This window comes from Diplotaxodon limnothrissa, linkage group LG23 (genome assembly GCF_057381915.1).
Source record: "Diplotaxodon limnothrissa isolate DT_005_m linkage group LG23, D_limnothrissa_male_GT1.1, whole genome shotgun sequence".
Classification (NCBI taxonomy): Eukaryota; Metazoa; Chordata; class Actinopteri; order Cichliformes; family Cichlidae; genus Diplotaxodon; species Diplotaxodon limnothrissa.
Window position 1 is genome coordinate 12,671,416 of NC_140617.1, and position 25,444 is coordinate 12,696,859.

General features: G+C 44.1%; 1 protein-coding gene across 1 annotated transcript in view; it reads left to right on the forward strand.

Annotated features, from left to right (window-relative positions):
* herc2 (HECT and RLD domain containing E3 ubiquitin protein ligase 2) overlaps positions 1-25,444 on the forward strand; it is a 57,654-nt gene that overhangs the window by 21,176 nt on the left and 11,034 nt on the right. Inside the window, exons 17-73 of the mRNA XM_085348594.1 lie at positions 32-232; positions 824-1,052; positions 1,180-1,304; positions 1,814-1,992; positions 2,083-2,267; positions 2,614-2,769; positions 2,873-3,058; positions 3,174-3,350; positions 3,529-3,632; positions 3,718-3,868; positions 3,958-4,172; positions 4,273-4,405; positions 4,626-4,753; positions 4,869-5,064; positions 5,168-5,301; positions 5,553-5,729; positions 5,810-5,946; positions 6,085-6,236; positions 6,331-6,522; positions 6,616-6,803; positions 6,877-7,069; positions 7,160-7,342; positions 7,426-7,610; positions 8,025-8,172; positions 8,254-8,450; positions 8,566-8,805; positions 8,891-9,029; positions 9,212-9,358; positions 9,851-9,993; positions 10,085-10,352; positions 10,668-10,810; positions 10,928-11,026; positions 11,112-11,280; positions 11,375-11,500; positions 11,667-11,775; positions 12,464-12,603; positions 12,690-12,880; positions 12,969-13,074; positions 13,226-13,317; positions 13,412-13,587; positions 15,222-15,333; positions 15,630-15,711; positions 15,801-16,035; positions 16,944-17,121; positions 17,342-17,423; positions 18,152-18,323; positions 18,407-18,551; positions 19,017-19,242; positions 20,422-20,593; positions 20,937-21,123; positions 22,022-22,165; positions 22,253-22,444; positions 22,523-22,676; positions 22,791-22,898; positions 22,975-23,106; positions 25,042-25,200; positions 25,287-25,405. Of these exons, the coding sequence (XP_085204720.1) occupies positions 32-232; positions 824-1,052; positions 1,180-1,304; positions 1,814-1,992; positions 2,083-2,267; positions 2,614-2,769; positions 2,873-3,058; positions 3,174-3,350; positions 3,529-3,632; positions 3,718-3,868; positions 3,958-4,172; positions 4,273-4,405; positions 4,626-4,753; positions 4,869-5,064; positions 5,168-5,301; positions 5,553-5,729; positions 5,810-5,946; positions 6,085-6,236; positions 6,331-6,522; positions 6,616-6,803; positions 6,877-7,069; positions 7,160-7,342; positions 7,426-7,610; positions 8,025-8,172; positions 8,254-8,450; positions 8,566-8,805; positions 8,891-9,029; positions 9,212-9,358; positions 9,851-9,993; positions 10,085-10,352; positions 10,668-10,810; positions 10,928-11,026; positions 11,112-11,280; positions 11,375-11,500; positions 11,667-11,775; positions 12,464-12,603; positions 12,690-12,880; positions 12,969-13,074; positions 13,226-13,317; positions 13,412-13,587; positions 15,222-15,333; positions 15,630-15,711; positions 15,801-16,035; positions 16,944-17,121; positions 17,342-17,423; positions 18,152-18,323; positions 18,407-18,551; positions 19,017-19,242; positions 20,422-20,593; positions 20,937-21,123; positions 22,022-22,165; positions 22,253-22,444; positions 22,523-22,676; positions 22,791-22,898; positions 22,975-23,106; positions 25,042-25,200; positions 25,287-25,405 (9,138 nt within the window). The remainder of the gene's footprint in view (positions 1-31; positions 233-823; positions 1,053-1,179; positions 1,305-1,813; positions 1,993-2,082; positions 2,268-2,613; positions 2,770-2,872; positions 3,059-3,173; positions 3,351-3,528; positions 3,633-3,717; positions 3,869-3,957; positions 4,173-4,272; positions 4,406-4,625; positions 4,754-4,868; positions 5,065-5,167; positions 5,302-5,552; positions 5,730-5,809; positions 5,947-6,084; positions 6,237-6,330; positions 6,523-6,615; positions 6,804-6,876; positions 7,070-7,159; positions 7,343-7,425; positions 7,611-8,024; positions 8,173-8,253; positions 8,451-8,565; positions 8,806-8,890; positions 9,030-9,211; positions 9,359-9,850; positions 9,994-10,084; positions 10,353-10,667; positions 10,811-10,927; positions 11,027-11,111; positions 11,281-11,374; positions 11,501-11,666; positions 11,776-12,463; positions 12,604-12,689; positions 12,881-12,968; positions 13,075-13,225; positions 13,318-13,411; positions 13,588-15,221; positions 15,334-15,629; positions 15,712-15,800; positions 16,036-16,943; positions 17,122-17,341; positions 17,424-18,151; positions 18,324-18,406; positions 18,552-19,016; positions 19,243-20,421; positions 20,594-20,936; positions 21,124-22,021; positions 22,166-22,252; positions 22,445-22,522; positions 22,677-22,790; positions 22,899-22,974; positions 23,107-25,041; positions 25,201-25,286; positions 25,406-25,444) is intronic.

Genomic DNA, 25,444 nt, shown 5'->3' on the forward strand with positions numbered 1-25,444 from the left:
CACAGATCAGTTACCATTTGCTTGTTTTCAGAGCTTTGCCTGGTCCTCGAGCTCCGAGTGGTCTGTGGGGAAACGTGTGCCCTTCGTAGTGGATGTTTGCCCCATGAGTTTCGAGCAGTTGGACTTGCTCCTGCGGCAGGTCAGCGAGGGCATGGATGGCAGCTCAGACTGGCCCCCTCCGCAGGAGAAGGAGTGCATGGTAGTCGCCACACTCAACCTGCTCAGGCTCCAGGTAGGAAACGGCCTTTGAACGGGTGTGGTTTGATTGGAAATGCTTGTAGAAGTAGAATTTTTCCTCTGCATGTTTGTTTTGTGATGGAGCAAATTATTTGATATTAAGTCTATATCATACAATATTACTGGAGAGGAACAGAATTGTTTTGGTGGGTATGTGCTGTTTTTGAACAGCAGTTCTGTTTTTTTCACATCTGCATTTACTTTTTAGTTAACATTAATAACTTTGCAGTGGAAGAAGACTCCATCTCTTTAGTAAGAATTTCACTGTGTGATTTTTATTTTTTTTTATTTTTTTTTTTGGGTTTTTTTTTTTTTTTTGATAGTCGGGCCTGAGTCATGTTGTGCTGGACTTGGTTCAAATTTTCTTGACATGCTTAAAGGGATGATTCAGTGAAAAGTCCAAATTTGTCTTAGACTTCCCCAAATTTTATTTATTTATTTATTTATTTATTTTTCTTTTTTTTGGTCATACTTCTGTCCTGTGGTTCCCATTTCAAAGATTAAATGATCAACGAACTGAACAATCAAAGAAATGAAAGGAAATAATTATTTATTGCAGCCCTAAACCTTCACTGTTTTTCCTCAGTTGCATGCAGCCATCAGTAATCAGGTGGATCCAGAGGAGCTGGGGCTGGGCCTTGGAAGTGTGCTGCTCAACAACCTGAAACAAACAGTGGTGGTCCTAGCTAGCAATGCTGGGGTGCTCAACACAGTTCAAGCAGCTGCCCAGGCTGTCCTCCAGAGCGGCTGGTCCGTGCTGCTACCCACAGCTGAGGAAAGGGCAAGGGCTCTGTCCTCACTCCTGCCTAATGCTGGTGAGTACAAATCAAAACATCTGGTAACACTGATTCAGTATGAAAATAAACATTTAATAGTCCATTACCTGTGATCGGTTTGATGGAAGTGCCTGCAAAGGCTGAGTTTTTAATTTTTATTTTCTAGCATCTGGAAATGAGATGAGTGTGAGTCCCGGCCGGCGCTTCATGATCGACCTGTTGGTCAGCAGCTTAATGGCTGATGGAGGGTTGGAGTCTGCACTCAATGCAGCCATCACTGCTGAGATACAGGTCAGTGTAGTAAATGCACGAGTCAGCACTTGGTTGTCTGTTTGAAATGCTGAGTAAATTCTCTCTTGACTGATATTTGTATATGTGACACAAGGCTCACTCATTTGTTGGCACCCCCGGCACAGAATGCCAGTGCAATGCGATTTTAGTTTTGTTTTTTTGTTTTTTTTCAGTGTGAAAAGTGGCAGCAGAAGTTGTAGCTGGAAGTGCATAGAAGGAAATAATGGTACCTTATGGGCCTCTGACAGTTGTTGAAGGCTGTGTTGCCACAATGCGTAATTGCGTTTCTGGGGAGGTGCACATCAGGTTACAGCGTAGTGTTTCAAAAGCACTTGTAATTACAATTTGCCTGTGGCATACATTTAACAATGTCTAAATCCCACTTTAGAGCACACATGGACAAAATTTGTGACCAAGGACCAGAACCGGCCCATCGAACATCTCCATGTGCTCCCTGACATCCTAAATGATGGTAATAATTTTGTGTATTATATTTTTTTTCATGATAGGACATTGAAGCAAAGAAGGAGGCTCAGAAAGAGAAGGAGATTGATGAACAGGAAGCTAATGCCTCCACCATACACCGGTGTCGCACCATGCTGGACAAAGACCTCATCAACACGGGCATCTATGAGTCGGCAGGGAAGCAAAGCTTGCCCCTTGTGCAGCTTGTACAGCAACTCCTGAGGTACCTTCACAAATTGTGCTGCATATACTCCTATAATGTAGTATAATACTTCACTCCCTGCTAGCATATTCATGGATTTAACTTCTGCAGAAACATCGCCTCCCAGACCATTGCAAGGCTAAAAGATGTTGCTCGTCGCATCTCAAACTATTTGGAGGCAGAGCATGTCAGTAAGGAGCGCTCTGCATCTCTGGACCTACTGCTGCGCTTCCAGAGGCTGCTGGTCAGCAAGCTTTACCTGGGAGTCAATGGCACAGAAAATGTTAATGGATACAGTAAGTCTCTTCTAGCTCTTTCGTTTGTGTAGACAGAGGTTACAAGCAAAGCAGTGCTGTCTCAGTGAGGTGGACAGTGAGGCTCATATGCATCCAATGTGTGGTTTGGCCATAAATCTGACATCAACCTAACCTGATGTGCCTTCTGTTCCAACCAGCTGATTGGTTCGGCACTGTGCCCGGTGTCCAAACATGCATGGGATGAGTGCTTTTGACTTTGTTAACTATCTCATATCTATTGAGGAAATGTTATTTCACAGTAATTGTTTTAATGGTTTTAGTCCCCACCGCTAATTAAGAATGAGTTGCAGAAATGCAGTGTGTGATTTCTCTGGTGCTTTTCTAGATCCTGAGCTCCTGGGTGTTGGTTCCTTGTTAAAAAAGTACATCGCTTTGTTGTGCACTCACATTGGAGACATCCTCCCAGTGGCAATAAGTATCGCTTCTACTGGTTGCCGCCACTTTGCCGAGGTCTCTCGTGTCATCGAAGGAGATCTAACTGGTAAAAAAAAAAAATTTCCCTCAGATTTGTATTTCCAGCATATTTATGCTTTAGAGATGTTTGCAACACAGTACTGAATACTGTACTGTTTGTTCTTTGGTAGGAGTGCTTCTCCCTGAGCTGGTGGTGTCCATCATCCTTCTCCTCACCATTGACGCTGGTCTGATGCAGGAGACCGGCTCGATCCCTCTCCTGGCTGGACTCCTGGAACACTTGGACCGTTTCAACCACCTGGCTCCAGGACACGAGAGGGACGATAATGAGGATCTGGCCTGGCCAGGAATTATGGGTAAAACAACATCTATGTTTTACTTGAGTGACATCCTAAATTTTAGGGCAAAGATGAGATGCTACTCTGTGCGTTTCTTTTTAGACTGTAACTAGACTTTCTGCTGTGTTGGCAGGGTCTTTCTTTACAGGGCAGAGCTCCAAGAACAATGAGGAGGTTTCACTCATCCGCAAGGCTGACCTGGAGAATCACAACAAAGATGGTGGCTTTTGGACTGTAATAGATGGAAAAGTGTATGACATCAAAGACTTTCAGGCCCAGTCCCAGTCACTGACAGGAAACAGTGTCCTGGGTAAGACTAAACAGTAGTTTTGGAATGTAATGTGACATCCAGGATTATTTAAAATAACACAGGGACACCCTAAGTGCTCAGTGTTGTAAACATGGAAGCTCAGAGGCTGGACTTTGTCAAAGGGTTATAAGAGAACTGATGTCAGAACTCATGCCATTTGTTCTTTGCGGTTTAACAGCCCAGTTTGCAGGAGAGGACCCTGTGGTTGCTTTGGAAGCTGCTCTGCAGTTTGAAGACACTAGAGAGTCCATGCAGGCCTTCTGCGTTGGCCAATATATGGAGGTACCAGTTGTACTTTTATTTTAAACACAACTTTTCTTTGTTGGTGGCTTTAGCCTTTGATATTGGGACTTTTTATCATTTTCAGCCTAACCAGGAGACGGTCACTACTCCAGACCTCAGCAGCCTTTCTTCTCCACTTATTGACACTGAGAGGAACATGGGACTGCTCCTGGGTCTGCACGCCTCCTACTTGGCCAAGAGCACCGCCCTGTCCCCCATGGAGATTGAATGTGCCAGTAGGTTTAATGGTTTTACATCAGCCTGGTTTAAAAATTCACACTTCAGGTTGGAATTAATTTAACACAAGTGTTTGCTCTCTGCACAGAATGGCTCCAGTCCTCCATATTTTCAGGGGGTTTGCAGACCAGTCAGATCCACTACAACTACAATGAGGAGAAGGACGAAGACCACTGCAGCTCACTGGGCACAACCACTCCTGATAAGACCAAACTTTATTCCCGCAGAATAACTCTCAGCGATCACGCACAGCCTTTCTTGCAGGCCATTGCTGACAACAACACTCAGGACCATACTGTGAAGGTACAAGCAAGGCAGAAATGCCTGAAGAGGTTGTTTCACAGTGAGAAGGAGGCTGATGGGTAATAATGTCATGTTTTGCTTTTTGTTTGGAATATTTTAGGACTTCCTATGCCAAATAGAGCGCTGCTGTAAGCAGTACCATCTTATTGCGCCCATCACCTTCCTCCCAGAGCACCCTGTGGAAGAAGTTGGTCGCCTGCTGCTCTGCTGCCTCCTCAAGCATCAAGACCTCGGTAACTTAGCAACTGAACCCAGAGTGGTCACCTGAGGAGAAATTAGAGGCTAATTATGGCTCACTAAAATGTGTTTTTTCTTCTTGTATTTAATTATACTGAGATTCACATGAGTTTCCTTCATGTAACACTGCTAATACCACACAAAGATATTTCCTAATGAAACTGATCGATGGTGAGTTGCATGTGAAGTTTTAAATAAAAATCTTTCCTGTCACAGGTCACGTTGCGCTCTCACTTGTCAGTCAATGTGCCTTGGGTGTGGACCAAGGAAAGCAGAGATCCCTCCCTAAATCTGTGATTGATGTATGCCGCATGGTCTACCAGGCAAAGTGTTCTCTAATTAAGGTATGCTTTCTGCTTGTGAAATATTTACACGTTATGCGCAGTTAAGCTGTGATGCAAAAGGAAGCAGGAAGATGAACGGAAATGCTAATGCAATGATTGCTTTGTCTTATCATAGACCCATCAGGACCAAGGCCGCTCTTATAAGGAGGTGTGCGCCCCTGTTATTGAGCGTCTGCGCTTTTTATTTAATGAGCTGCGTCCAGCTGTAAGCAACGACCTGTCTATAGTGTCCAAACTGAAGCTGCTGAGCTCCCAGCCACGCTGGAGGAGCATCACCCAGAAGCTCATCAGGGATCGTAGGAAAAAAAGAGGTGGGGCATCAAGAATCTACTGCAGGGTAACAGGTTTTTTAATTTATAATCCATCTACTCCTTTTGAATGTGAATGTTATCTTTTTTTCTTTTTTTTTTGTAGTGCCTAAGAAATCAGAGTCGGCTGATATTGAAGAGCCAAAGCTGGAGAATGAAGGGACCAATGAAGAGGAACTTAATGTTCACATCAGCCCCGCTCCTGCTGACAGGAAATCACCCACTGACAAAACAGCCAAGGTAGTTTAACAGGATTAGTTCATGAGATAAAAAAAATGGCCAAAAAAACATAAAGAAGATGGCTTCAGTTTAAAATCTATTCACCTTCATACACAACGAAAGTTTGGCTCAGTCTGAATTTATAGATTTATTTATGTACATTTATGTTGCACTTTCATCCCTTGCAGTTGTAGCTAAAATATCAGAGCAGGACAGTGGAGTGTGTGTGTCTACAGAGTTTGTTGTCAACCTATTATTGCATGTCTTGGCAGCAAGACAAGTGGCAGCCGCTTCTTAACACTGTGGCCAGCGTCCAGAAGTATCGCTGGCTGAAGCACAGCGTTCAAGGTGCTTTCTCTCAGTCCAGCCTCATGGCCACCATCGTGGACTTTGCACTGAAAGAGGAGCCACTGGATGTGGAGAAAATGAGGAAGTGTCTTCTCAAGCAGGTGGGAGTCGGTGTGTGACAATGTTTTAAAGCAGAGTATATAAAACAGGCGGAAATTTGATTAATTCTGTTTCCTTATAGCTGGAGAGGGCTGAAGTGAGACTGGAAGGCATTGACACCATGCTGAAGCTGGCCTCTAAAAGCTTCTTGCTGCCGTCTGTGCAGTATGCAATGCTCTGCGGCTGGCAAAGAATCATACCAGAAGGGACCAACATTGGGTAGATCACCTGGTTCAAATCCATGTTAAAATTACACTTCTTGTTTGTTTCTTTTGAAGTTATTTGTAATAATCACATGACAGTTATTCTAATGATGTAATCCTGGTGCAATTTTTGTGTTTGTGTTTTTTTTCTCAGAGAGCCCTTGTCTGATTGCCTGAAGGATGTAGATCTGATCCCTCCCTTCAACCGCATGCTTTTGGAGGTGACGTTTGGAAAGTTGTATTCCTGGGCCATCCAGAACGTTCGTAACATCTTGCTTGAAGCAAGCGCTCGCTTCAAAGAGCTAGGTGAGTGCTGAAAAATAAGTGGTTAATTCATTTCACACTATTCTTGACCTGTTGTAGACAAACCAGCTGAATGACCACCTGTTCTTGTGACCAGGTGTGCAGCCAGTTCCTTTACAAACCATCACAAACGAGAACCCGGCGGGACCAAGCCTTGGAACCATTCCGCAGGCCCGCTTCCTTCTGGCCATGATACACATGCTGTCCCTGAAACACGGCTCTAACAGTCTCAGTCTGTTGCTGAATTCAGGCATATTGGCCCTCACTCAGAGTATTCTCAGACTGATAGGTGAGTAGTGTCCAGTCAAAGGCAACCCAGAATGAAATGAAGTGTGTACATATTGTTTGTTCGGTGTTTGATGCCTCTTTTCTGACGCTTCAGGACCGAGTACAGACAGCAGTGATGAGGACCTGAGTTTATGTGCACATGGAGGCTCAGCGACAGTCCTGGAGGAGTCCAGAAAAGAGGCAGCTCCCACCCCTCTACCTGCCTCTGGCCCAGAGCTGGCTGCCATGATGAAGATAGGTACCAGAGTCATGAGGGGAGTCGACTGGAAATGGGGCGATCAGGTACCTAAATCAGTTTTTACTCTAGCTGCTTATTTTATGGACATATTTAACATTATGTGCGTGGTCTGTCCAGGACGGCCCAGCACCAGGTCTTGGCAGGGTCATTGGGGAGCTGGGTGAGGACGGTTGGATCAGGGTTCAGTGGGATACAGGCAGCACCAACTCCTACAGGATGGGCAAAGAGGGAAAGTATGACCTTAAACTTGCAGAGCCACCACCAGCAGCACAGCCCCCTGTTGAGGACTCGGACACAGAGGACGACACAGGTCAGTTTAAAGGACAGGCTCAGTAGAGATCCTCACAGCTACAGGTAAAGTGTGATGTTCCAGTAATCACCTGTTATGTCCTTTATACAGAGGGAGAGCTGATTGAGAAGAGCAGCCATCCTACGGCAATGATGCTAACCAGCACAGTCAACCTGCTGAAGACACTGTCACTCTCAGCTGGAATCCATGCTGAGGTGCTTCAGTCAGATGCTACACGGACCCTGTGTGGCCTTCTCAGGATGCTTGTGGAAAGTGGCGCTAATGACAAGTCTGGTAATTGGATTGCCGTTTTCTTTTTCCTAAGGTCTTATATTGAACAGCATGTTATTCTAACCTGACCTCCTCTGTGCTGTCAGGCTGTCACGCGCACAGATTGGTGTCTCGGGAGCAGCACAGGAGCTGGTGTACCCTCGGCTTCATACGCAGCATTGCTCTCATGCCGCAGATGTGCAGCACCCTCAGTACCTCTGCGTGGATCGGACTGCTCATCCGAATTGTTGAGGGACACCAGTCCTTCAATGCTATTACCTTGCAGAGACAGGTTGAGTACCAGGATTTGCTTCCTCTGCTATTAATGATGCCATTCTTTAGTACTAGAAAACTCTATCCTGTTACGTAGAGAAATGTGTTGTTCATTGTTAAATATAGTTATAGGAAGCATATTATTAAATTATTTTGGGTTCTAAACAGAGATTTGTTAACTGCAGTTTGTCAAACTAAGAGAAAAATCACGAAGAATTAGATTCTCAACATTTACAGTTAATCTTTCCATTAACTGTAGTTTAGATGAAAGGTTTTGCTTCTTCTCACTCCTACAGTCCAAAAACAAGTTAAAGAAACAGCTTTTGTAGTTTCTACAGAAGCACATAATTTATTTTTGTTGATCAACCAGTAAATTAGCCACACAATCTGAGTGGAGATGTCATCCTTTCTCTCATTCACCCTGTGTTTCCAGATCTTGGCACTACGTCTCCTTCAGGCGGTCCTACCTTCATGGGACAAAACGGAGCGCTCTCAGGACATGAAGTTCCTGGTGGAGAAGTTGTTTGGCTTTTTGGGAAGCTTGCTGAGCACCTGCTCATCAGACCTGCCACTCCTCCGAGGTGCTGCAATGGTTCAGGCTTAAAGTAACAAATGCAATGCTGTTGTTGTCATTGTATTTTTAATTGGTTGTTCCTTCTCAGAAGGTTCCCTGAGAAGGAGGAAGTCCCGCCCACAGGCGTCTCTAACAGCCACTCACAGCAGCACGCTGGCAGAGGAGATTGTGGCTGTTCTGCGTACTCTGCACTCTCTCAGTCAGTGGAACAGCCTGATAAATGATTACATCAACAACCAGCTGAGCTCCATCGCAGATGTTATGGCAAGCTGCCAATCTGAAGTGGTAAGATTTATTGTGGCATTATGAGTCCAATTACCGTGTTGCTTAAATGTTAACTTACAACAGTGCTTTTATTCTGCCAGTCAGCTCTAACAAAGCGATAATTATAAATGTCCAGAACTGTCAGTGTTTCCTGGAGGAGTGTTTCCCTGATTTGGAGGGTCCCAGAGTGGGCAGTCTGATGGCAGTGCTGGCGGTGATTGGTGGGATCGACGGGCGCCTCAGGCTTGGTGGCCAAGTCGTTCACGAGGAGTATGGAGAGGGAACGGTCACACGCATCACCCCAAAAGGGCGCATCACTGTCCAGTTTCATGAGATGAGAACCTGCAGAGTTTGCTTGCTCAGCCATCTTAAAACGGTGCGGGAATGCTCAGATACTCACAGATGCATTGAAACTGGCTCCACTTAGCAGTCTGACTTTATTTAATGTTTCTACTCTTTAGCTTCCTGCCATATCCTTCAGTGTGCAGAACCTGCCATTCACTGAACCCATGTTGGCTGTTTGGGCCCAGCTGGTCAGCCTGGCTGGAAGCAAACTGGAAAAACAACGCATGAAAAAGTCACTTAGCCGAGGGCTTACAGGTGCAGACTTGATTGCCTTGCATGTAACTGAAATAAACAAACGAACAATTTTTAAGAAAAATCATCGACTCTGTTTACAGCAGTATGTTTTATAGTATTCTGGCAATATTTGAGACACTGAAAGCGTTTGTTTGGTCACAGACTGAAAGTTTAGTGGGTGTAATCAATGCTGTTGTTTCCAGCCGACCAGGTGGACCTCTCTTTGCTGCGGTGCCAGCAGCTGAGGCTTTATGTTTTAAAGGCAGCTCGGGCCCTGCTGTCTCATCAGGACAAACTCAGGCAGATCCTCTCCCAACCTGCAGTGGTGGACATAGGACCCAATCCCAGTGGTAAGACCTCACCCAGTGAAAGGCTAGGTTAGTACATCTTAAAAATGGACTGAGGAAGTTTGATCATTAGGGACTATTACTGCTGTTTGATGCAGTTTAGTGATTTCAAGGTTCAGTTCACAGGACATTACTGAGATATCAGATGTGTTTCCATACTTGGAGCAAATTCTAGCCATTTAAGGTTTGAAGGCCTTGCACACTGTGGGTGTTTTCTTAAAATGTACAGCAAGTTGCTGATCAGAGTTTAAATCTTTATTTGCTTACCTTTGAAGTGAAAATGTAGAGTTCGATTTAACCTTAAGGTCGAGGGCACGGATCAAGTTTAGGAAAATCTTGTGAATGCAATAACTTGAGAAATAGGCAACATAGGATTTTAAAATTTCTACCATAGGTGCATCTACTATGAGGCTGAGGGGTACCACTGGTAGCCACCAGAATTTTTTTTTTTCAATCTAGATCTTGTCCAGAACTTGTCTGTCTCTCTATGTGCAGAGGATCCAGTGGTTTCATCTCCTGATGTGGGCGACTTGTCTCCTGAGGGACCTCTGCCTCCACTGATTCTCCTGCAGCAGCTGCTTTCTGCCGCCACACAGCCTTCTCCCATCAAAGCCATTTTTGACAGGCAAGAGATGGAGGTATGTCAGTCTAGCTGATTGCAGACAGCTGGTGTCAGCGGTAATGTTGCTGATGTATTCGGTGTGACTTTGACGTTATATGTATGTGCAGGCGGCAGCTCTGGCAGTGTGTCAGTACCTGGCTGTGGAATCTGCCCACCCATCCTCGCCGCTGTTTGAGGAAAGCAGCTCTAGTGAAGCCACCACACCCATCACCACGCAGCACATCAGACCACCCAAACAGAAGAAACAGAAGTCCTCCCCTATCCCGCCCTTACCAATAGTTGGCCAGCTCATGGAGATGGGATTCCCTCGGAAAAACATCGAGTTTGCCTTGAAATCTCTGTCTGGGACTACAGGCAATGCCTCCGGTATCCCAGGTATCTTATCACATGAGTGCTTGGTAGCGCTATAGATAATTTAATGTGAAATTACACATATCTGGAAAAGGTACCCACGTACATTAAAGGCCTGTAGGTCAGGAAATGTTAATAATATGAAGGTAACATTTTTCAGTGGATCCATTAAATATATATTAAAGTTCTTGTGCATTTTAAAAACAAAACAAAAAAACAAACAGCTGATTTTGAAAAGATACAGTATGAGATACCGATTTGTTTTTCATAAAACAAGGCCTGCTTGCCTCATGATGTTTAGACATTTACCTCAGGAGAGTAACTGAGCATATCCATCAGGTGTTGAGACTCTGGTGAGCTGGCTGCTCGACCATCCAGACGTTCATGTCACTGAGCTGTCAGATGCCGACACTGTGTCTGATGAATACTCAGATGAGGAGGTGCTGGAGGAGCTGGAGGAGGCAGAGCCGGCATTCTCTGTGGTGTGTTCCTTACTCTTTTATTTCTGGTGTGACCCTCACAGTTACCTGTCCCTCAGCTTGTCAGATTCAATTATTAATACCTTCATATATGATTAAAATACGTGTCTGTCACATTAGCCTTCAGGTGCAGTTGTGACTGAAAGCCAGATATTTAAGAAGAGATCTGATTTCCAAAGCAACGATGATTACGCTGTTTATGTGAGAGAGAACATTCAGGTGAGAGTGTTTGCTTTTGTATGTTTTCTGAATCTGCCTTAAAGACATGATGAATTGGTGTTACGACTCAGCGGCTTCCCTACAGGTGGGGATGATGGTGAAGTGCTGCAGAACGTACGAGGAAGTGTATGATGGCGATGTGGGCAAAGTGATTAAGCTGGACAGAGATGGGCTTCATGACTTGAATGTGCAGTGTGACTGGCAAAATAAAGGAGGAACATACTGGGTTCGCTACATCCACATCGAGCTGCTTGGTAAGATAACAGTTAATGTGATGCTTTGCAGGCATGCTAATAACAGGAAGTAAATAGACATAAGAAACCCGTGTCTCTGATTTTGCCGTTTCAGGATTCCCACCACAGAGTTCTCCTTCTCACATAAAGATTGGTGACAAAGTGAGGGTGAAGCCCACAGTCACAACACCAAAGTACAAGTGGGGCTCTGTCACACACAGGAGTGTGGGGGTGGTTAAAGGTAAGCAGAGTCACTCCAGTCTTAAGACAGAGTATCATCTGTTTTTCTTTGAATTGAATTGAAAATTTTATTTCAGTCAACAACAACAACAGATTTTTCTTCTGTTATTGTAACTTGAATCCACAGTTTATTGTGCTAATAGAGCCTCATTGTTTGTTTTTTTTAGCTTTCAGTGCCAATGGAAAAGATGTGATTGTCGACTTTCCACAGCAGTCCCACTGGACTGGTTTGTTGTCTGAGATGGAACTGGTCCCCAGTGTTCATCCTGGAGTGAGGTAAAGATGTACTAAATTGGTATCTTAGTATGTTGTGAGTAGCAATGTGAGGGATTAGTTGTCCAGATTTTTATATATTGCTTAGTAGCAGAAATACTTATTGGTTAAACTAATTGTTTATATTTTAACAGTTGCTAAGACATCATCCACCACTAGCTTGGTGTCAATTTGTTAACAAGCTTTAGACGAAGGGGTCAGTCAAGCAGATCACAGCTACATGAAGTTCCTGCAGATGTTGAAAATCAACATCATCAGAATAAAATGACCACTGTACTTGAGCAGTAACCACATCCCACACAGGTGTTTCAGCATTAACCTGCGAGGAAAGTCTCCTTCTGAGCAACGAGGCCAATATTTCTAGAAGATCCACTAACCTTGTTCTGAGCAGTTTCACGTGGGAATTTATTTTTATTTATTTTAAATATATCTGTAGTCTTTGCACATGGTTTTGAGTAACCGAGTCATTATTTCTGGAAAGGTACATTTGAAGCTGAGGTATTCAGATCTAATTTTTTGATGCTTTGAGCAGCACAGAGTGAGTATATTCAAGAAGAGGGAGGTCTATAGTTTGCTTTCAAAGCTAAGAAACTTGCAGTGAAATAAATGGACCAAGACCCATAAGGAAAATAGGTGAATTAGATTTTGCTTGAACTGAACATTTTACATGAAACCCTATTGCTTTCTCCAGATGTGACGGCTGCCAGATGTTTCCTATTAATGGCCCCAGATTTAAATGTAAAAATTGTGACGACTTTGACTTCTGTGAAAACTGCTTCAAGACACGCAAACACAACACCAGACATTCCTTTGGCAGGATCAATGAGCCTGGTTAGTCCTACATTCGCCAACATAAAATTCTGTGGTGGTTCTACGTACGTGTGCATAAACCTGTCCTCCACCTTCTCCACAAACAGGCCAGTCTCCGGCTTTCTGTGGGCGTTCAGGAAAACAGCTAAAGAAGCACCACAGCAGCCAGCGTGGGATGCTGATTGACGATTGGTCTCGAGCCGTCAAGAGCCTCAACGTGTCGTCGTCGGTTAACCAGGCTTCGCGCCTCATCGACTGCAGTGATCAGTGTTGGCAGTCCTCTGGCTCACAGGGGAAGGTAAGAGCGAATTGCATAGTCTAATAGGCCGGATGACAGCCTGATTAGTTTGCTTTATTAACGTTTAATATTTTCTTTTTCTTTGCAGCACTGGATTCGTCTTGAGCTTTTCCCAGACGTTCTTGTTCACAGGCTGAAGATGATCGTAGACCCGGCGGACAGCAGCTACATGCCCTCGTTAGTGGTGGTGTCAGGTGAGTTCAGATGTTTTTTGTTTTATGTAAAATTGTACTGATTTTAGTATTTTTCCCTTTTGTTTGAGCAGATGACAGTTTAATTTTAAACTTTGAGACCAATTGTTTGTTTTTTTAGCATTTTGATCATTCTGACATTTTTATCACGCAGGTGGAAACTCTTTGAACAACTTAATTGAACTCAAGACAATTAACATCAATCCCACTGACACCACTGTCCTCCTCCTTTGTGACTGCACTGAGGTTTGTCTGCTTCAATAACTGACAGCTTCTAATTGTTTTTGTTTTCCCCCTAAGCTCAAGTGTCGTAATAACTTTATATAAACACCCCCAACAGTATCACAGGTACATTGAGATTGCAATCAAGCAATGCCGCAGCTCTGGTATCGACTGCAAGATTCACGGACTCGGCATTGTGGGACGCATTAGAGCTGAGGATGAAGACCTGGCTACAGTCCCTTTCCTGGCCTCTGACAATGAAGAAGAGGATGATGAAAAAACTGCAGCTGGGAGGTGAGATGAGGCAGAATTATTTCCAGGTTCCAATCATACATATGTGCGATTCGCTTTCCAGGGGATAGCCTGTGAGTTTGTGGTTCTACCATGTGGCCTGTCACCGAACCCAATGATGTTTGTGAGATGCACTGAGGCAGCAGTGGGTACTACTCAGCAAAAGGACATTTGAGTAGCAGCACACATCAAAAACTGGCTGCTGCCAGCTCCTACCTGTCAACAGGAAGAGAATTTAGACTTCCAGATAAATGTGGAACAGAGCGTATTGAGACCCACTGAACATATTAACTTCACAGCGCTCAGACTTGATGCCCTCCAGTGAAGACTTTCTCCAGACAGACTGGTGACGATGCAGTCAACCATAGCTCTTTGTTGCAGGGCAGCTCTGTTACCCTCAGACAGTGCCAGAGGCTGCTGAGCCTGATGGATTCCTCTTTAGCAGAGATACCGCTGGGTACATGAGAGGTTTTCAGCTCTGAGTGGCCTCACTGGGATTAGACCGTCATCGTGACTCCCTCCATGGACTGCTCAGGTCAGACTCTGGGCATGGTTTTAGCCAGGAAGGTGGTCTCCATAGATGCCTCCCTTGTGGACCAGGGTGAACTTATGAGGGGAGAACAGTGAATGATCGTTAGGCCCCCCACAGACAGTTCATGCACATAAACTGTCTGGAACTGCTGGCAGTTTATCAGTCGCTAAAACATTTGCTCTCTTGGCTGAAAGGGCATCATGTTTTAGTGAGGTCAGATGCTTCCACTGTTATGGCTTATATCAATAGAAATGGGGATCTGAGGTCACGTAGATTACACACACTGGCCCACTGACTGTTAGTCAGCAGTCATCTATAGTCATTGACAGCGACTTGTGTTTGGAGAATTTTGAACTTGTCCATGGATTTTGGAAAAAAAAAGGAAAAAAACCACTGCCCTCGAGACTGTAGCAGTAAAGCAGATCTGGCTGCAGTTCACTCAGTTGCCTGTGGACGTTTTTGAGTAAGTGGAGCGTGTTCAGTGCCCACACTGGGGGCTTACGAATGGCCAAGGACCCTCCTTTTTACATTTCCCCCAGTGGCCCTCATTCCCCCAGCTTTGGCCAGATAGGGACAGGCGCCCACACTAGGCCAGGTAAACACTGGCTGGCAGAAATTTTTCAGCTGCTGCTCTTCAGCTCACCATGGCCTTTGCTACTGTGCAGAGACTTTTAGGCACAGGGGGAAATATTCCACGTCCACCCAGAGAGGCTAGCTCTTCGGCCCTGGCCTGAGTAGATCAACCTGAGCATGCTTGGGGCTCCTTTATAGTGTTATTGACACTGTTCAGTGTGTTAGAGCGCCATTCACAAGCTACATGAGCACAAATGGCATAAGTGCTGCTTAGAATCACAGGGCATCCCATTACTGTGCTCTGTGGCAGTGATTCTGTTATTTCCTCAGGCTCTGGTTAAAAAGAGTAAGACCTTTGTTACTATCAAATTCTATTTAGCAGCTATTTCAGTCTGCCAGCACTCCCTGATAGTGGTTTTAAACTTGTGACAAACGTAACTGTGCAACAATGTTTTATTAAAATTTTTTATTATTATTTTAAAACAAGGAAAAATGTGAATCCATATTCAGCCTCTCTCGCTTTACTTTTCAGTCTTGCTCGGAAGAAGCCGTCAGGACTGGAGTCCGCAGCCACCATCAGGACCAAAGTTTTTGTGTGGGGTCTGAATGACAAGGACCAACTGGGAGGACTCAAAGGCTCCAAGGTGCCGTTTCTCCTAATGAATCAGTAATTGAAAGTTTAGGGCTTGTGTGCCTTTGTCCCAAATTAAAAACTATGTAGTATGAACACTAACCAGTGATTTACACGCTTCAAATTTTAACTTTTTTCCCCCTCCACGTTAACATCTGATGTTTGTTTTTTCCAGATATATATTGTGTGTGTGTGTGTGCGTGTGTGTGTGTGCGCGCGTGTGCGTGTGTGTGTACACAGCATGGACAGGAAAACATCCTTTGGGTGTGAGTGAGCTGCACTCTCTAATCTCTTTCGGTTTGTTCACAGATCAAAGTGCCATCCTTCTCCGAAACCCTGTCTGCACTCAATGTGGTGCAAGTGGCTGGTGGCTCCAAAAGCCTCTTTGCAGGTGAGGAATGAATAGAAATGCTTTTGAAGATCTGTCCATTCACACGTGTTGTGCTACAGTAGTGTGTAACTGATATGTCGTCGTTGCAGTGACTGTCGAGGGGAAGATTTACGCATGTGGTGAGGCAACTAATGGCAGATTGGGTTTGGGCCTCTCCAGTGGGACCATCCCAATCCCCCGTCAGATCACCGCCCTCAGTAACTACGTGATAAAGAAGGTCGCTGTGCATTCAGGAGGACGCCACGCTATGGCCCTGACTGTGGACGGGAAGGTGTTTTCCTGGGGCGAAGGAGACGACGGCAAGCTTGGGCACTTTAGTAGAATGTAAGTCATTGAATGTGGCCACTGTGCACACCCCAGATACTTAACGCACCTTTTATTAAACTCACTGTGTATTTTTAGCAAACTATGACTTGTATAATATCCACATGAAGTGATGAATTAATAAAAGAAATAACAAAAATGTGTGTAGTTTCTCAGACAGTCAACAGTCAGTCAACAGCTCATACACTGTGGAGCTACACGCCGATTGGCTCAGTTTAATTATAATAAAACACTCCTAAAAGGGTAATAGCTTTTATCTTTTCAGCTTTGAAGGTCCTGTAGATCTTCTTCAGTGTAAGGTTGAAGTATAAATTGAGCTCATGATTTCACAAGCTGTGTTCCAACTTCAGGAGTTTGATTTGACAGTTTACTGCCTTCATATAGTCTTGTAGCTGTACTCGTCCTTAATCGTCATTGTGATTTATTCTTAAATAAACCTTTTCATGATTTATCAGCTTTAAATCTTAATTATAGTTGTTGCATGCACTGATTATGAAAAAAAAGACAGTCAGCACAATATGATGATTACACTTACAATGCACCTTTTTGTCATGAAACATCATCTTCTCTTGTTTAGAACGGAGTCAGTCAGTTTGGGCATTTCTTTATAACGTTAGCTAAAGCTGTTGGGTGCAGATATATGCTGTAGTGAAGGCAGGCCAACAGGGGCTAAAGCTGTGTTAAGTCTATGTCGCAACTTATGACCTAACCGTAAACTCCTTTTAACTCCTCTACCACGTAATGTTCCAAGCAGTTTAGTTGATGCAGGCTGTGTCAGCGAGATGTGTAGTTAATTTTTTATATCGTCATATGTGCTTCATGGACAGCAGTTTCTAATGAAATAGAAATAAGTAAGGACTATTAAGAAGAGTCTGATTTTTATTTGTTTGCTTTATTTTTTCCTTTAGGAACTGTGACAAGCCCCGGCTTATTGAGGCGCTGAAGACGAAGCGCATCCGTGACATCGCCTGTGGCAGCTCTCACAGCGCTGCCATCACATCCAGCGGGGAGCTGTACAGCTGGGGGTTGGGTGAATATGGCCGACTCGGACACGGGGACAACACCACTCAGCTGAGGCCCAAACTGGTAAGCTCAGCCTTTGTTTACTTTACACACATGGCTGCCCATTGTGTCATCAGCTGATCAAAGAAAGATGAAATTTGCATCCAGTATAGTCTATGATGAATTCACACACTTTACACAGTAGAATTCACAGCTTTGAAGCAGCAGACAGATTGCTTGCTACATACAGACTTAACTGCATGACGTGTGATTTGATTGTCTTACTCTTCTGTCTGTCGTTCAGGTGAAAGTACTTCTGGGACACCGTGTTATCCAAGTGGCTTGTGGGAGCAGGGATGCTCAAACTCTAGCCCTCACTGATGAAGGTATTTCTCTTATTGCCCTTAAAAGTAGCCCTACAGATTAACAGCTGTTTGATTTGGCAACATAGTCACGTTGTACTGTTGACATTGTGATTGTCGCCGACTAATGCAATTGGATTGAAACTAAAATATCGTTGTTGTTTTTATTTATACAGCACATTTAATGTGCTGTATAAAGCAACATCAACCAAAGTGCTGTAAAGGATTACAAAATAACTAGTAACTATATTATCTTCAATCACTTCTGTCATTTAAAAACTGTCCAACAGGCAGAAATCCCAGCAGCTCTTTCTGGCTTTGTAATGGATCAGTGAAGTCTGTTCTCTTCTATCAGCAAAATACGACCAACTAACAGTGAAGAGCAGCATTTAGACTTTGATCAAGCCTCCTCTTAAAAAAAAAAATACACTCATGCAAGTGTTTTTAACTTTTAACCTTTTTTTTAAAACGGTCTTGTCCGACAGCTTTAGCAAGCGAACCATCCCCAGAGTGCTCTGTTGTGCCAAACCCATTTGCTTTGCCAAGAGAAGCTTTACAAACTTTATAGGCTCGTCTTGTTAAGTCTTTTTCTTGTCTTTATTTGGTTATTTTATCACTAGTGCTAAAGCTGACAGGAGAGGCAAAATTTGAACTTTTAAATGGTTCCAGTAAAAAAAAAAAAAAAAAAAAATTTTTTGACACAATTGGGTTCCAGTTTCTAGTCCGTAATGTTTTGGGGTTTTTTTCTTCAGGATTTGTGTTCTCCTGGGGGGATGGGGACTTTGGGAAGCTGGGTCGTGGAGGAAGCGAAGGCTGCAACGTACCACAGAACATCGAAAGGCTCAACGGGCAGGGCGTCTGCCAGATTGAGTGTGGAGCACAGTTCTCCCTGGCTCTCACTAAATCTGGAGTGGTGTGGACCTGGTGAGATGAATGTGTTCCACGTTTAGGTTATCATTCATTATCTGTCCTCAGGCTTTCTTTGACCGTTAACTGTTTCCAAACAGGGGCAAAGGCGATTATTTCCGGTTGGGCCACGGCACCGACGTCCATGTGCGGAAGCCCCAGATGGTGGAGGGACTGAGGGGCAAAAAGATTGTCCACGTTGCTGTCGGAGCGCTGCACTGTCTGGCTGTCACAGACACAGGACAGGTTTGTACTGACCTCAACAAATGGTGTTAGAAACCAGAGCACACCCTTCAAAGTCTGATCATTTAATGCCGTGGCTCTGCTCCAGATGTGAGTTTGTGTTCCTGCAGCAAGACCTGATTTATTGAGCAGTTAGCTCTGACCTTTTGCTCTCACACTGATTTTTTTTTTCTCTCTTCACCTTGTTTAATAGTTTTCCTCAGTACAAATTTGATTATACTAACATATCACCTCCAATGATAAGAGGCAGCTGGTCAATGTTTTTTAAGAGACTGTTGAAAGTAAAAGCTTGGCGCTGAGCCTTCACTTTACAGGAAACAAAGCGATTCAGAAATGTGTCAAATGTACAGAAATCTAAGGTGGTGTGAAATGTTTGATGGTATCTCGTAACCTTTTGTTTGTGACATACACGAATAACAGGTGTAATAAAAACTCCATCTAATTAAAGGCTTTATGCTTCTCTGTCAGGTGTATGCGTGGGGTGATAATGACCACGGGCAGCAGGGAAATGGTACTACCACAGTTAACAGGAAGCCCACCCTGGTTCAGGGTCTGGAGGGACAGAAAATCACTCGGGTGGCATGTGGCTCATCCCACAGTGTGGCCTGGACCACAGTGGATGTGACCACCCCCTCTGTTCATGAGCCAGTTCTTTTCCAGACAGCCAGGGACTCCCTCGGAGCGTCATACCTGGGTAAGCCTTGCTGTTTACATGCAGCTTCTCCACAAGGTGGAGCTGTGCAGTCATTCAGTGCAGCCAAGCAATTTTTCAGCAATGATGCTTTAAAGAGTCTTTTTTTAATCAGCATTTAAGGTAAATATATGCTATTAAAAAAACATCTGATGGATGCTCTTGAGTTCACTTATTTTCTAAATATGCGCCCAGCTCTGCACATCCTATATTGCCAGTTGTGGTAATAGTAGGGCAACTGCAGGGGTTGGATATTGAGACGATGGGGCATACATCGACCATTTCTTGAACAAAAAGTGCTAAAACCACCTCCATAAGACGACACTGTGTCAGACGTCAACCTTTCGGCTTAATTTTTCACCTTCAGTTTTGAAGTATTAAAAAGCCTGCAGTTCCTCTGTGTACAGTAGGCTCTTAATGTCAGTCAGTCCCCCATAGACAGGGGAAGATGCTAAAAGGTCCATCTAATTTTATGCTTTTTAACAATTATATAGCATCGTGACTTTTTTATTTAACTCACCTGTTTAAATTGGCTTAAGGCCTAAAGTTTGCTTTATCACACTTTGACTGACAGGCGAATGGTTACATTTGTGGTTTTAGCTGCTAGCTTTTTGCTAGGCTGCCCCTCGGCTAATGGAGTCCCTGAACTGCATCTCTGGACCTTTTTTGTGCTGTAGGAGATTTAGGACTGTCTAACACTTGAAATAATGGGGGTTACCCATCTGAGAGCTGACTCAAATTTGAAACTAAAAAGCAAACTCATTTCCTATTATGGTCTCTCTCAGTGGGCCCAGGTGTAGCTCATTTAGCTAGTTACCATCAGATCAAGAGCTGCACGACAAAGAACGACACAACAGAGATAAAACAAGCACAACCTTCAGGACGTCCGGGCAGTATGGGTCATCACAGCAATAAATTAACAATATATTTCTCTTCTGTACGGCCTTTGCTTTTCAATCTGGAAGCTCTCAACATCCATCTTTCACAGAGTCTGTCTGTCTCCCTCATTGTGTGCAGGACCCAAACACGACCATATCAACATCTGCATCAGGCTTCAGCAGCAGTTACTTTTCTTAGCTGCAGGTGGTAGAAAACACAGGCCTGGAAGTAAAGCTGGAGCTATTTTACGCTGCCTCCCATCAATGACAGTGCGTCTCATTGTTTTGGTGTTGTACTCTGTAGGTGTCCAGTCAGACAGTGACTCATCATCAGTGAGTAACAAGCTGAGTGGGCAGAGCAGCGTGAAGTCTAATCGACCCTCACTGGCCAAAATTCTCCTCAGTCTGGATGGAAACCTGGCCAAACAGCAGGCTCTGTCTCATGTGCTGTCAGCCCTTCAAATCATGTATGCAAGGTAGGCTGTGTGCACGGTTTGAAAAATCTATTTCTAATGTGCAGGAAGACTTGCATGGAAAATGTACTTTCCTTAAATGATAGAAATGTGAGAAGTAAAAGAAAACAGGTAAAGAAATTCAACTAACAATACATGATATGAAACTTATATCCTGCAGCTATTCAGGGCTTGAATGCTGTAACTTCTATCTTGTTCGTTTAATTATGTATGACCAAACTGGCTGACTCCGTTCTAAACAGGAGAAGATGATGATGTTTCTGAATAAATTAAGTATCTGACTGGCAGGAGTCGTCATCATTAATTGGCGTTAAACGTTGACAGACTGTGTTGTGTGTTCCCTCAGAGATGCAGTGGTGGGTGCACTCATGCCGGCCAGCATGATCCTGCCAACAGAGTGTCCTTCCTCTTCACCTATTCCCCCATCAGACTCTTCATCCTCATCCAGCGTGAGCGATGAAGAAGATCCTCCCGTTCCACCAGAAGCTGAAGAGCGAGTCAGCCCAAATCCCTGGCAAGACAAGAAGGGAGAGGTCAGGAACACAATACACCTTGCCTCTTAAAAACCTCACGGTTTAGTAAATGTCAGTGAGGCTGTTCTCGTGCTGTTTGGGTTTTTGAAGCGCTGCCTCAGCTGGACTTTCTGCTGATTTCCTGTTAAATTGTAAAAACACTCAGTGTGCATTTTTTGTCCATGACAACCAGGTGTGGGGATGCAGTCATCAGCAAACTGCATTTGGGTCCAATCTTGGAGCTCTCACAGGACCTTGATGAGAGTTATGACTTTAAGTTTCTGCAAACATTTCCATTCTTGGTGTTCTTTCTAAAGATAACTGTTATGGTTATCTCTGAGCATGATCCAGCTTCATTTAAACAACCTGAAACCATTACTTATCCATGTTTTTAAACTTCCTTGTTGTGCAAAGAGCCCTCCTCTCCTCTCAGAGAGTGGTGTGTCTGAAATATGTAGTAGTCACCCGCAACAAACAGGCCTATAACAAACAGGCCTGTGACTTTTTGGGGTGGATAGTTTTCTTTTGATCCTCACAGCACTGAGACTTTGGTGAAGCTGACTTTTTTCACAGCCTAACCACACAGCAAGAGGGTCCTGAGTTTGAACCCCAGATGGGCCCTTCTCTATGGAGAACAGATTTGTGTGGTTTTTACCCCTGAGCTGTTAAAAGCTGATGGGATACTGCCGTCACCTCACAGGGGCAGCGTGGACATCAAACTTTGTGAACACAGTAACTCAAGAACGAGGCAGTATAGGACTTGGAAAAGTTGGAATGTCTGTGACCTTAAACAGTATATTAGATGTATATTTACTCTCAGATATGAAGATTCTTAGTGGGAGCTTGTTAACCGTGTGCAGTAAATATTGTTGTTTGTTGGCGTTTGGTGAACTTGGGTGAATTTGGTGTGTATGAACAGGTTCCCTCATCTGAAGACGCTATCACCCCGTCATCAGCAGTAACTCCATCAGCCTGTGGAGCCTCCTCACGTCCTTTCATCCCTGTCACTGATGACCCCGGAGCAGCCAGCATCATAGCTGAGACCATGGCGAAGACCAAAGAAGTAAGTCAGTCTGGTGGCAAGCAGAGACTTTGCCCTGAGCCAAGTGTTGTTAGCTTAAAGGTTTTTCTGTTGTTTGCTTCTCCTCAGGACTCTGAGAGTCAGAGCAAAGTGGTTGGTCCGGAGCCTCAGTACCTGGATGAGTTCACCAGTCTGCTTGTGCCGGATGACACACGAGTAATGGTGGACGTGTTGAAGCTTGCAGTATCCTGTCGTTCTGGGGAGAAAGGCAAGGAGGTCCTGTCTGCAGTGCTGTCTGGCATGGGCACAGCGTATCCACAGGTACTGTCATATATTCCCTGGAAGCTGTGCGTGCATCGCTCTGCAAATTGTTAACATTCTGTATGTGGGTCCTTGCAGGTTGCTGACATGCTGCTGGAGTTATGCGTCACTGAATTGGAGGATGTTGCTACAGATTCTCAGAGCGGCCGTCTGTCCTCCCAGCCAGTCGTCGTAGAAAGCAGCCATCCCTACACAGACGACACATCGACCAGCGGCACCGTAAAGATCCCAGGTTAGGAAAAAAAAAAAAGACCTTTGAAAGGCAGAGATCATTATCAGGGTCTTATTGAATCTCAGTAAAATCACTCTCTCGGACATAAACAGCAACTTCTGTTTTGCTCTTCAGGTGCCGAGGGTCTGAGGATAGAGTTTGACCGACAGTGTTCGACCGAGAGACGCCACGACCCGCTAACAATCATGGATGGAGCCAACAGGATTGTCTCTGTCAGATCAGGTGATGAGGGGAAGAGATTAAACTTTACTCTCGCAAAATACAAGAAATGAAAAATTAATGTAGCTTTGCGTTTCAGGTCGGGAGTGGTCTGACTGGTCAAGTGAATTAAGGATCCCCGGAGATGAACTCAAATGGAAGTTTACCAGTGATGGGTCGGTTAATGGGTGGGGCTGGCGCTTCACAGTCTACCCCATCATGCCTGCAGCGGGTAAGACATGATGGATAACAAACTTTTCTGATAATAGTTCTTTATTATTAGGGTTGTAAACGTTTACTATTGCACTGATGCTGAACAAACACTGTCATGGTGTGTGCCCAAGCAGCAGCCTCCACCTTGTACAGCTCTTATAATAGCTTTATAGGCTAAACATGTTTTTTGTAGGATGGAAACCCATGTTGTTTTTTATTTGGTGTCAGTAGGGACTCACTCATTGCTGGTGCCAGTTTCAAGTGGACGTTTGAACAACTTTAGCTTTTGGCACTTCAGCGTTGATTTTATTTTTCAGCAACAAGTGGATGGTAGCTACTAATTGTGTGTCAGGCCTAGAGCTGGGCGATATGTTTTTTTCATTTCAGGCGATAACGATATCTATCACGATATAAGCCAAATAACTATATTTGTAAGATTTAAATGTGCCGTTGCTCACAAGTAAAATGTGAAATAATCAGCAGCTTGTTTTTATTTAAATATTTATTTCCCATAATAAGTTCAACAGGGTAGATGTACTTAAGGAACATGAGACTTTTTCAGATAAATAAAGGCAAATATTGCAAACTACACAAAAGGCAGCCGCTAAAGCGTTTAAGTTTCAAAATAGAACAAACGAAACAGACGACTAAATTGTCAATTCCACTTAGAAATAAAGTATTAATTCTAAAAATAAATCTTAGTTTGTGTTACAGAAGAACAGACAAAACTGACTAACTTTTGTCAATATCAAATAAACTGAGAACTAAAAGGAAATTCTCAATCTCTCCTTGTTGTATAGCTGAGCTTTTCAAACAGTTTTAACAGTTACTTTAGTCTGACAAACGCCGAATGATGAATTAGCGCTTCCAGTCAGAGACTGAGGCTACGTCCACACGTACACGGGTATTTTTGAAAACGGAGATTTTCCGTTTTCGTTTTAAAAAATAATCCCGTCCACACATAAAGGTTAGAAATGAAGGAAAACGCTGCTATGAACATGCCAAAGCAGCAGGTGGCGCTAGATTCCTAACCGTACCGAAATGTTGGCCAATCAGAAGTCTAGAAGCCTCGGTGGGAAAAAGTAAACAAAGCTGGGGCATAGAAGCAGAACCGAGTCGTATGTGTGGAGGGACAGTAACTGTGTGTGTATATGTAAGCATTTAAACACTGCAGAGAGTAGAATTAACAGTATTGTAGAAATTCATTTCACCGAAACAATAACGTGGCGCACAGTGTGACGCATGCACCAGTTCATTGTATTTCCAGACTTGCTTTCGGCACAATTTACAGTGCACGCTACTCTGTTTTTTGTCAGACTTGAAATAGCCGAAATACCTTCACACTACGGAACTTCTATGGCTCTTCCGTTCGACAATCTCTCCGGCATTGGAACCATCATCTGTTTTCTCTTCGGTCACGCTCGGTTGATTTTTCTAGTCGGCACACTCATTTCCTCCATTACCCGCTGGCTGCTTCCCAAACAAACACACGTGCGGCTTGGCACTTGTGCTGTACGTAACAAGTCACGCGACGTGACGCTGCGGCTGTGATTGGTTCGGCTCTGCGCTACTTAATTTGGATTGGCTGATCTTTTTTTTTTTTTTTTTGAGGACAAGAGCGACGAGGTCTATCGCGATAGCTTAATTTCTCTATCGAGTAAAAGTTATATCGCGATACATATCGTTATCGTTCTATCGCCCAGCTCTAGTCAGGCCTCAGCTCTGCCAATCAGAGTCTCTGATCTGAACGCAGTCTGTTAACCAGGCTTTCTGGTGTCAGCTGATGTGGACCTCCATCCTCATCCAAATATGGCCCAAAAACAACAGCACTGTGGTACCCAAAAGCTAATGTTGAGACTTTAAAATGTAGAGTCCAGAAACCAGTTGGTGATAATATGATGGTATTTTTTAAAGTGTATGTCTGTGACAGTCAGACTTCATTCTTCTTCTTCAGGTCCCAAAGACTTGCTGTCTGATCGCTGTATCTTGTCCTGCCCCTCCATGGATCTGGTCATATGTCTCCTGGACTTTAGGCTCAACTTTGCATCCAATAGGAGCATCGTGCCCCGTCTAGCCGCTTCTCTTGCTGCTTGTGCTCAGCTCAGTGCTCTAGGTACAGAATTGTGCTCTTGCTTCACCAGGTTATTTCTTAATAAAGTACGAAATAAATTTTCACAGAACTAAATTTGTTTTGTGTAGCTGCTGGTCACAGGATGTGGGCTCTGCAGAGGCTACGGAAGCTTCTGACCACAGAGTTCGGTCAGTCAATCAACATAAACAGGCTGCTGGGCGACAGTGAAGGAGAGGCTCGCTCTATGGTGAGTACACTGTCATAATTAAGATATCTGCCCGATGGC